The sequence below is a fragment of the Terrapene carolina genome, unplaced genomic scaffold, assembly GCF_002925995.2.
Source record: "Terrapene carolina triunguis isolate 2854851 unplaced genomic scaffold, T_m_triunguis-2.0 Scaffold111, whole genome shotgun sequence".
NCBI lineage: Eukaryota > Metazoa > Chordata > Testudines > Emydidae > Terrapene > Terrapene triunguis.
In genome coordinates, this window is record NW_020664462.1 from 26,579,949 (window position 1) to 26,592,021 (window position 12,073).

At 36.8% G+C, this 12,073-nt stretch overlaps 1 protein-coding gene across 1 annotated transcript in view; it reads left to right on the forward strand.

Annotated features, from left to right (window-relative positions):
• Positions 1-12,073, forward strand: part of KIF5B (kinesin family member 5B) — a 64,304-nt gene that overhangs the window by 8,279 nt on the left and 43,952 nt on the right. The window contains exons 2-8 of the mRNA XM_024214443.3: positions 3,630-3,717; positions 6,215-6,288; positions 6,790-6,894; positions 7,357-7,405; positions 7,810-7,865; positions 7,948-8,035; positions 9,794-9,918. Of these exons, the coding sequence (XP_024070211.2) occupies positions 3,630-3,717; positions 6,215-6,288; positions 6,790-6,894; positions 7,357-7,405; positions 7,810-7,865; positions 7,948-8,035; positions 9,794-9,918 (585 nt within the window). The remainder of the gene's footprint in view (positions 1-3,629; positions 3,718-6,214; positions 6,289-6,789; positions 6,895-7,356; positions 7,406-7,809; positions 7,866-7,947; positions 8,036-9,793; positions 9,919-12,073) is intronic.

Sequence of the window (12,073 nt, forward strand, 5' to 3'; positions counted from 1 at the left end):
TGGGCACTGAAAAATAGGATTGTGCTTCTTCATAATGTATAAAGACGTATTGATAGGTTTTTTTCTGAAGATATTTTTTTAGAAACTTGGTTGTTCTGCTGTGAGAAAGTAGGCCACTGGAAAACCAGGTAGATTTGATATTGCAAATGCCAAATAAATGAAACCTGTTTCGAATTACACAACAATCTTTCAGACTGTTTTTTGTGATCAGTGTATATGTAGTTCTTTTAAAATTAGTCACAGTAGTAGGCAAAGCTGTTCTTTATCACCTCTGCTTATTTTGGCATTGAAATATTTTTTTTAAATTAACAGTTGTTGTTTGACAAATACGGATCAGTGGAGATGAGCTAGAGCCTCATTGGTATAAAGTGTGGTGGGAGGGAGTGGACTGCAGGTAGACTATTCTGTTAGGGCACTGAACCTTTGGAATTTGCTTCCCTAGTTTGGTCTATAATCACTCAACTTTCAGGGCATGCCACCAAGACCACCTTCTTCCTGGTCAGTAATGAGAATGGGGAATCTAGTGGGGATTCTGGTAGACTTAGTAAATTTGTTACAGGGATCTGTGTTTTGGAGTTAGTCAGTCTGTCAAGGATTCCTGAAGCTTGTGATGTATAAACTTATATATTTAAGATCAATTCAAATAAGGGATTCACTGTTTGAGAGAGAAGTCCTTAAATATAGATTACTTCCTCTAACTAATCCATAAAATTCAACAAGGCATAGTATGTATAGTGAGTAATCCTATAAATCAATAGGAGTGGGAAGAAAATTAGTTTTTTTTTTCCTTTTACCTCTTTCCCTTTCATAGTAGTATCTCAATGGCAGCTTAAAGGGGAATTATAAAGGCATGATATAGCTAAATTATTTTAAGTAGAACTAGTAAATACAACCTCCCTCCATACTGTTTGTTAATGGGAATAAATGTTGTACCTTAGAATGTGGGGAAGAATGTTAAAACTGATTTTTCAAAGAAGCTTGTCTCTCTCACCAACAGAAGTTGGTGCAGTAGAAGATATTACCTCACCCATCTTGTCTCTCTAAAGAGCTCAAAAAAGTTACAGACTAACATGAAGTTTAATTTGATTGAATAAATTGTTTTGATTGAAACTAAAATATGTTACAGGCACACTGAATGCAATGTTTAAGAAATTCCTGTATGACTTGGCATTAAATCAAAATAAAATGTAGCAGTCTGATTGTTTTGGACAACATCACTAACCTATCTATCCACTACTTATAACAAAGAATTTTGGAAGTTTCTTATAGAATCATAGAATATCAGGGTTGGAAGGGACCTCAGGAGATCATCTAGTCCAACCCCCTGCTCAAAGCAGGGCCAATCCCCAGACAGATTTTTGCCCCAGATCCCTAAATGGCCCCCTCAAGGATTGAACTCACAACCCTGGGTTTAGTTCAATGCTCAATGCTCAAATGCTCAAACCACTGAGCTATCAGCTACAGCTTTGTTTCATAGCTCTATTTTCATTTTCCCATGTGAGGAAATGAAAAGCTAAAAATTAACCATACATTGTACCGGAAACATCAGGGATCAGGTACATTGAAATTCTACATGAAGAAAAAAAACTTGATGAGTTAAACAGTCTTTTAACTATCAGGAGGTAGCCATGTTAGTCTGTATCCACAAAAAACAACAAGGAGTCAAGTGGCACCTTAAAGACTAACAGATTTATTTGGGCATAAGCTTTTGTGTGTAAAAAAACCTCACTTCTTCAGATGCATGGAGTGAAAATTACAGATGCAGGCATTATAACAGTCTTTTAACTGTTAAAGTTAGATCTGGATTACTGCAAGATCAATGACCTGCCTGACTTAATCCCTCCATAGAAAGTCTCCAAAATCAGTTGATAGTCACTTAAGACTTCCTCAAAAATGTACTGACTTGGAATAGTGTATTCATGAATATCAATTTTTTTTTTAAGTGGAAAAGTAATTTAGAGGAAGTTTCAAATTGCATCTGAACCTGAAGGAATGCCAGCCACATCAACAGTACACCATAAATTTTGTTTAGGATGTTATTGGTCTCAATCTGAATAGCATAGATATGGAACAAAAGGTGATAATGGGGGCAACGTGATCCAGCAATAGGGATGTTCACTTCATATGAAGTAGTGCATGCAGACTTGTATTTACACCTCTACCCCGATATAACGCGACCCGATATAACATGAATTCAGATATAACGCGGTAAAGCAGCGCTCCAGGGGGGCGGGGCTGCGCACTCCGGCGGATCAAAGCAAGTTCGATATAACGCAGTAAGATTTTTTTGGCTCCCGAGGACAGCATTATATCGGGGTAAAGGTGTATTAGACAAATGTTACCTATGAGTTATAATGGAGTTGGCCTGCAGCACACACAATAGCAGATGTGCCTGTTAATATTCCTTTTTTTTTTTTTTTCAAAGTCTCTACAGGAAGGTTGAGGAAATGGCTGTCTATAGCTGTATCCTTTATTCAATGGCTAATTTTATATATGTGCTTATTGAAACTTCAGCCTCACACCTCAAGACTGATAGTAATTGTTAAAGAAGGCATCTCTCTTGCTAATAATGTAGCAGTGTCCATCCCAGTTTTAATTTGGCTTGGATAAACTTCTTAGACTGTATTAAAAGAAACTAGCATAAATCATGGGTGGGATTTCCAAAAGCACCTGAATGATTTGATGAAGATCCGTGGATCTTGTGTCCTAAATCACTTAAGTGCTTTGGGAAATCCTGCCCCAAAATACAAAATTTCTTTCATCATAATGTATCTACCATCCCAGTGGGAGTGGTTATGAGTGTCTCAGCGTACTCAGATGATGGGAGTGGTAGCAGCATACTCCGGAAAAAGGGGATAGTGACATACTCTACCTCAGTGACATAATACTACATTGTCTCTTTAGTCAGATCAGCATGTAGTCACAAGAATATCCAAAATAGTAGTAATGGACACCTCCAAGAGCCTGCTAAGTCCAAAACTAAGTCTGCACTAACTGAAACACTTGGAAGTAGAATTCAGTACTGCAGCAGCTTGAATATGTCCTTCCATCCAGAGAATAAAATATAGGCTGCAGTCTGCTTTTCCAGTGTAGACTTCAGCTACCTCAGGTTTGGCTTCTGCCGATTAAGCACTGAAGTTTCTTGGCATACTTCCTCTAGAACGCTACTACTCTTCCCTTTCAAGAGGGGAGACTATTAGAATCCTGAAGTAATAACCTTGTAGTTCTTTTCCCAGAGGGAAAAATGTTCTTGGGTGTACAGTACTAACCTGAGCATTTTGGTTTAAGATTTGTGTGAAAACTTAAAATGAACTGACTTGTTGCTAAACAGTAATGAAGTGAGACTGGGCCATACTTCTGGTGAAAGTTCTTTTGAAAAACTGTTTGGGCTGATTTCAGGATGCAAATATGTTTAGTTCAAGGCTTCATTCATATGTGGTCAGGTATCGATTATCTTTCACTCAGGTAACTTGTGTATAAATCAGTTCCTCTTATTGAAGGCTTCAAGTATACAAACGAGCAAAAAGATACTGTAGAAGCAGGCTATTAATATGGACAGTTCAAATTTGAAAAATGTTCAGTTTTACTTTCTGTGACTGGGATTTTTTACTCTTCTTGTGTCTTTTCAGTCCAAGCCGTATGTGTTTGACCATGTATTCCAGTCAAGTACATCGCAGGAACAAGTGTACAATGATTGTGCTAAAAAAATTGTAAAAGGTAAGGAAAAACATTGAACTTGACAATAAGGAGGCCATCAGTAGATTAAGTGGCTTTTACTGTTGAAAATGGTGATGTAGTTCCAGCTCTTCTCTTCCTACCCATCTTTCCCCCAAAAACTGTATCTAAAAGAAACAGCGTGAATTATAGCAGGAATGGCAGCAATCACTACAGTTAAAGTTGATGAATGACATCAATTCTGAACCCATGTATTCAGTTCATAACTGTTTGAAATGTTGATCTTGTCAGGTTGCAATCTTTCAGGCCAGGTCTCTTCCATTAAAATTTTCTCTTGGACAATTATAGGGGAAAAATTGTTCTTAAGTAAAAAAAAAAAAATGGAAAAATATAACTTTTCTATTTTAAAATGATGCTTGAGACTCTTTTAAAAAAAAAAAAAAAAAAAATTGCAGCCAAAATCAATGGGGTTGAAATATGGCATAGGAATAGATGATGCTATGGAAATATCTGTTCCAGGAAAAAGCCTTGATTAGTATGAACCTTCAAAAATCAAGCATATGCAATGTTTTTCTAAGCTTGTATAATACATAGCTAAGTAAGAGTTTGAGATCATCTTAGCTGACTAAAGTTCTCATTACACAACTATAGTGAAGATCCTCTGCAGATAGAACTCCTTCCTCAATGCTTATACATCTTAAAGAGTACAGAATCTCTGTCCTTGAATATATTAAAAATTGGTTGCGGCAATACTTTTAAAATAGAATTATAAAAAACCTAGAAAATCATCATGTGAGAGTCTAACCAGTTCATCTTCTGCAAAATAAAATCTTGCCTTACAACTGTAGTAGAATCCCTTGAACAGGTCAGTAAAATATTGGGTAAAGGAAAGGCGTCCCAGTAGATGTAAATTTGGGCTTTCAAAAGGCTTTTAACCAAACCTTCACAAATTACTATTAAAAAAAAAAAAAAAAATTAGTCTTGGTGTAATAGGCAATTTACTGGTAAGGATCAGAAGCTGGCTAAGAGATAAAACAGAAATAAATGTTAAATTTTCATGATAGCTGAAGTTTAGCAGTGAATTGCTATAAGGGTCTATAGTAGCACTCGTTATGAATGCATTAATGATTTTAAAGGGGGATGAGCAGTTTGGTACTCAAACTTGCAGATACAAATTACTTGAGCAAGACTGCAGAAGACTGAGAAACTTCAGAGGATCCTTACCAAACTAGGTAAATGCATAACATGGTGGCAGATGAAATTAATTGATAACAAATGCAAAATAATGAGCACTGGAAGAGATAATTTGAACTAATCATACACCTTTCAAGGTTCTAAATTAACTGTAAAAACTTAAGAAAATCATAACTGTGGACAGCAAAATTAAGACTTCAATATGCAGCAGTTGTATAAAAAGCAAATAAAGTTAGGAGGCATAAGGAGCGACAGGATGAATAGTACAGAAGTATTATGTCAATTGTATAAATAGTGTGTGCTAACCTGGACTGCAGTGTTCTTTTTGGTTATTGCCTCCCCAAAAAAGATACTGCATTATTTGAGGGAGTTCAGAAGATGAGCGATTAAGGGGATGCGTAAACTGTCATGAAGAGTTTTAAAGATTGGTACTACTCCTTTTCATCGTGTCCCTCCTTACTAGTCTCCTCTCAAGTAATTAATAGTATTGAGAAGGTAGATAAGGAACTTCTGTTTGTCCTTTCTCATAACAAAAAGACAAGGGGCCATTTAATGAAACTGTCAAATGGCAAATTCAAAACTGATAAAAAGGATTTCCTTTTTCACACAAGTCACAATTAAATTGTGAACTTGTGGCAGTGAATTAATCATTTAGACAAGTTACCCAGGAGACTTCAAAAAAGTTTAGACATTTATATGGATAACAAGAATATCAGTTCTATAAATATTACAATTACAATAAATTTGAAATGTTACATATATTACAGTCACAATACTTTAAAAAAAACAACTAGCTTTAGAAAGGATACAAACATTTAAGTTTATGGCATAAGCTAGCCTCTTAACTACTGGAAGTTAGAAAGTTTCTCTGGGTGGGCTGGTTATCCAATAACAGCATGTTGCAGGATTTCTTCCTCTGTCCTCGGAAGCACAGTATTTGTGTTCCTAGTTCTTCAGTTCTCATAGATTTCCAGCCTAAACAAGACACTAATTTCTAATTTAAACTTTTTTAAAAAGCCTTTCACTCTGCCTTTATATACTAAAAAGAAGCAAAAAGGTACAATCCCATTTTTTCCTTTGCCGCTCACCTTTTAAGAGTTTCAGACTCAAGATACAGACACTTTTATGTAATGCATTAGTTTACATTTTAATCTATTAATGTAATTTCTCCTACTCTAGCAACATGCAATTCTATTTTATTAGACTTGTGTTCATAGTGGAGACACCTTGTAATGGTCAAAATTCATTTGGAGTCAAAATCCTTTATTAGATTATTTGTCCATCAAACACTGAATTATCTTCTTGCTTGGAAAAGAACCCTAATGCATCAATTCTTTCTTGTTAGATGTACTTGAGGGATACAATGGTACAATATTTGCTTATGGACAAACATCATCTGGGAAAACACACACTATGGAGGTAAGGTATCTAAAAAGGACTTTCTCATAATATTTCTTTTTTTGCTGCTGGAGGACCAAATAAGGCTCCACAAATTAATTACTGCTATTCCCAGACTCATGGTAATAATGATGCCCAAAATACTATATTACGATCAAGCCCACCAAGAAATTGTGGGAGAAGGGATGCCAGATGAACAGAGGAGACTGAGGATTTTTATTTCAAAAGGAGAAGGGTATATAACTATGGAAAAAAATGATAAAATATTAAGTATTCCATTAATAGCAGCTTTTTATCTTCAATTTATTATTTAAGAGATTACTGGATTCATTTTTTACCCTAACAAACCTTGGTCCTAAATGGATTGGCAAGACTTGTTAAAAATTTTCTTTCTAGTTACTATTCTAAAATCAACTCCTTCAGGTTCAGTTTGTCATTTTTGAATAGTAGAAATCTGTTGTGTTCATGGAATTATAACTGATAAAGAATATTGCATTTAGTTGTCTTTTTTTTTCTCAAAAGGGAACACTTCATGATCCAGATGGGATGGGGATTATTCCAAGAATAGTGCAAGATATTTTTAATTATATTTACTCCATGGATGAAAATTTGGAGTTCCACATTAAGGTAAATTGTTTGGTTTAAGAAGTACTTTTGAAACAAAAAAAAAGTTGCATCTGATTTTAAAGTAAAGTAATTGATGGTTAAATCTTCGGGGGTAGGGTGGGGTGTATATACAAGTCTCCCATTTAATTTGGAAGATATGAATCCAAAGACAGTTGGACCCAGAGGTTGGGAATTCATTGACAGTAAGATGCTAATCTTTAACAGTGAGGGAAGTTATCCTTTGGTAACTTAGATAATGGTTGTGGTAAATTCTCCATCACTTGAAGTCTTAATTAAGATTGGATATTTTTCTAATAGAGATGCTTTGGTTCAACCACAAATTCTTGGGCTAGGTGCAGGTATCACTGGAAGGAAGAAAGTCTCCTGTGTTAGGCAGGAGGTCAGACTACATTATTATAATGGTCCCTTTTGGCCTAAAATCTATGAATTACTGTGTTTTTAATGCTGTATCTTTTTTATTAGGTGTCATATTTTGAAATATACTTGGATAAAATAAGGGACCTTTTAGATGGTAAGTCTGTGCCCTTTATATAGGATGGGGATAGCAGCTTGTTAGACTGCAAAGAAGGGGAAAGAAACTTTACCGCCAGATTAGGATACTTATGTGGCATATTAATGATACATTGTAAATGGCAACTATAAATGTAGTCTTTCATTGGTTTTCATAATCTTATAATTGTAAAATTAAGTATAGCTCTGCCTTTTCTTTGTATAATGTGTTATCTGCATAAAAGCATTTGGGTTTCTCTAATGGCCATTTTGTGTAAATCCTTGTTCATATGTTAGAATATAAGAATTGCATGGGATATCATAGGAAATGATGTTTCTGTTTCCCTCGGGATATATATGCTCATTCCCCATATTATTCTTTTGAACAAATGAAATATCTTATCTGTAGAGTTTTTTTTCTTCCAGTTTCAAAGACCAATCTTTCTGTTCATGAGGACAAAAACAGAGTTCCTTATGTAAAGGTGAGTATAAGTGTTACGCTATTGAACTAACCTATCTTTTCTCCGTGTACATCACTTATTTATGTTTTGTCAATTTTTAAAGGGCTGCACTGAACGTTTTGTATGTAGTCCGGATGAAGTTATGGATACTATAGATGAAGGAAAATCTAACAGACATGTAGCAGTTACAAGTAAGTGTTTTTTTCCCCCTTATGGCATTCTTTTCCTTTCATTGAGTTTATAAACGAGAGAAGCCCAAACTGTGAATTTAAGTGAATGGTTCTAGTTTTTTTGAAATATTGACTTGTGTCACTTGCGGGAGGCAAGAGTAGGTTAAGACAAATTAAAACAATCTTGGTCTAGTTAGTTTGTCTCCCCTTCATTTAACTTCCTGTTTCTAGGGCAGTGTTACTCAACTTGAGGTTGCATGCCCCCTCTTGGAGTAGGGGCAGAGAACAAGCATGGGGTAGTGAACGTTCATGATCCCAGATCCATGTCCCTCACCCCTTGAATGTACTCCTGTATCTGGAAGTAAAGCAATTTGTCTCTCATGAAGCCACCTGCTTTTTGTCTCTACTACTGCAGAGGCCTATAACAAAGCTGATCACGAGATGCCCATGTTTACTTGTCTGCAGATTTAGGCAGCATCCCATAGGTCCAAGTTTCTCTCTTTGGTCCTATGGCACTCCACTAAGTTGTAAAAGTATGTGCCTTGTGTCTTTGGAGCTGTCAGTGGACTCTCTCACTGTAAACAATATGTAGCCTTCTACTGAGTGGGACATAGGGAGGGGAAGCTACAAAATGAGATGGCAAAAAGAGGAAAAACAGAAAATGCTGCATTGGGGACAGAACAGAGACAGAAAAGGTAAAACTGAGGCAGAAGAAAAGAGAATATAAACAAAAAATATGGCAGCATTTGGCCAAGGGAATGGACAAGCTTTTCATCTACAGAGGACTTCATCAGAAAAATGTTGGGAGCTGCTGTTTTTGGGGGAAATTTCCTGTTCCTGCTGCCTTTTCTTATTTTATCAGTAAAAGGTTGGCGAAGGCAATCAAATACCAAGGCCAAGCCTTCTCTGGCCCTCCCTTTGATCAGGAGAGTGTTTTGGAGGAGTGATAAGCCAAACACGGTTACTTTTTTTTCTTGGTGGCAGCCAGGAACAGAAACCAGAACTGGTCAGTATTTAAAAGCTGAGGAACAGGGAAGTAACAGTGGCTGGGAACAAGGGACTATTCCTTCTTTACACTTCCTCAGCTTCTCTTGTAGCTACCCGCACGTCTTTAGAGGGCTGTGGGGGATTTAGGGTTGTTTCTGTCTGACACAGAGCTAGAGAGAAGATTAAATAGGGGGCTCATCTTCTCCCTCTTCCCCTCCAAAGTAAATCAGCTTAGACTTCTGTTACTGAACTCGAAGAACTGTTTTAATTCAGTATGAACTGTGTGTCTTTAAAAGTTTACTTGTGCTTCACATATCTTACCTATGCTATGAAGCATAAAGGAAAAAAGAAAAAAATCATTATCTTTAATTTATAACAAAAATGAAATAGTTTCTAAAGGAAACTCTGACACGTTGGGTAAGTATGTAACAGCTTTGAAATTTTTTTTGACAAATGTTCTAGTGTTTCTTATAAACTCCAAAAATACTTAAGCCCAGAGTAAAAGGCCAGATTAATAAACTGTCAATACACTTTACATTTTATTAATAGAAATGTATAGGAAAAAAGATGACTTAATCTGTTGACCCTTCATTTGCCTACTTTAGTTTAAATACGCTGTATTCATCACAAACTACTGTAAGGCTGTCTATCTCTAGATATATTTGTTCACTGTGAGAGGTTCATATTAGTATACTAAATGTTCAGCTAAGGTCAAATTAAAGTAATTGTTATCCAGGGCAGATTTGTTGCATAAGCAAGTGTTTTGAAAATTCTTAAATATTTTCATTATAGATATGAATGAACACAGCTCTCGAAGTCATAGTATCTTCCTTATTAATGTAAAACAAGAAAACACTCAAACAGAACAGAAACTGAGTGGAAAACTTTACCTTGTGGACTTGGCAGGTAGTGAAAAGGTAACTTTTTCTGTATATATTTGAAAACTAAAGGAACATACGGAACCTTGTTTAACGTAGAGCTTAGGTTGCTGAAGTATCACTTCCTAAGAACACACAAATCATAATACTGACTCCCCAGTCAGCTTCATGACTCTTTTTAAATCCAGCGCTCATATGTGAAACCCAGACTCCAGTATAGGCTTGTTTGATATGCTCCCTATTGATAGATAAGCTTGAATTTGGTAAAAGGTGTCGTGATTTTTTTTGTACATGAAAAAAGTAGATTGACGTTCCATTGACCCTGTTTAAGTGTGATATGACAAACTGGAGGTGTGGATTGTGATTGGTTATATGTTGGACTTGAAAAGGAGTTTGTTGTGAAGGTGGTGTCAGTGTGGATATTGTGTAGGTTGTGGTTGCTTGTATTAACACTGTCCTAAATGGTGATTACATTGACTGGAAATGCACTTGAGAAACCTTAATTCTGAGACAAGGCTGTTATGTGGAAATTTCTTCCTTATTTTAACTGAATGAAGTGGAGTCACCTTGTGCACCACTCTGCCAGTACTGTGAGCTCCCTATTTATGGGATCCTGTTTGTCCCCTATAGTCCACCAGGAGGCCGACATTAGGCCTGAGTGAACTATGGTTTTTAAATTGAGTTTGGATAGTAGCATGAGCGATAGGCGCAAAGCATTTGACCAAAGACAATCCCCCTTTCACATGATCTTATTCTTTATGTTAAGTTTGTAGTGGCCCTTGAAATACCAGTGTTATCTTACTTAAGATTTGGGTTGAGGTAATCAAAATAAAGAAAAACATGGCTAATTGGATACCCACCAGTTGCAGGAAATAATTAGTTATATTAGTTTGTTTTGAAAATAAATTCTTGCTCCTGTAACTAGGGGAAAATATGGCAAAGTGAGATGAGGAAACCTTGAAGAGAGCAGGTTTCAGCCCTGAACTGCTTCATCTGGCTTTAGTTAAGGTCCAGTAACCAGCAGTGACATCACTTGTTTATTTACAGTGTATAAAAAAACCAAGGTTTTAAAGGTTTCTTTGTCAGAGCTTTTCCTTGCCGCTCTGGAGTCATGCCATGATGGGAAGGCATTTCCAGGCCTGATCCTGTTGTGAGTATTTGGCCAGAGGAGTGCAACAGAAATGACAAAAGGTTTAGAAAACTTGATCTACAAGGAAAGGTTAAAAAAGTGGCCATGTTGTCGAATCCCCTTCATTGTTTAACTGGTTCCTAAAAATGGTCAATGAGCAGTTTTCCAACAAATTGTGCACCCACCTTCTAGCATATGTATTTGTGTTTTAGTAGTTTACACTTAATGCTTGTTTACATTAATAAAATAAAATGTAACTTCAAAATTCTTTCAGTGTAGATTGGGAGAATGTGAGGGAGGGGAGATGCAGATCATAGAACTGTAGAGCAAGATTGGGCATTTAGACTAGGAAACTAGGCTGGGCAGCAGAACTGGGGAAAGGTGTTAGCAGAAACTGGTGATGCTTCCTGTTCTTCAGTCTCTCCCATCTTTATCCATGACCCTCAGGTACCTTCTGAGGGAAGTCAGGTTACAGTAATTTTCCACTGCAATCTTCTCTGCTCTTGTAACTTTCAGTGTCGGGAACCTGTATCTGAGCTTTTTTTGTGACAGAGGCTGTTTTTGAATCTGGTCTATATTGTCTTTCCCTATTGTTTAAGATGGTAACTTTCCTGCCTGACTTGATTGACTTTTGGATTAATTAGTGTCCATAACTTTGAATTTCTTAGCCTTATTCATATGCAAAAGCTAAGATTTTTGTCACAGAGGTCGTGGAAGTCACGGAATCGGTGACTTCCAGAGACCTCTGTGACATTTTCGCTTCGGCCCTGGGGTAGCGGGGCTGGAGCTGTCAGCCAGTGGGGCAACCTGCTGACGCGGGCAGACCACCGCATCTCTGAGCTGCTGCCAGGAGCAGGGGGATCCCACACTCTCAGTCAGCGAGGGTAGGGGGAATCCTGGAGGCCCAGCAGCAATGGGTGCTGGACCCTTCTCTTTCCTCATTTTGTCATAGTTATTTTTAATAAAAGTCAGGGACAGGTCACGGGTTTCTGTGAATTTTGGTTATTTCCTGTGACCTGTCCATAACTGACACAGTCTTAGCCTTATGCATGAATTGTTTGCATT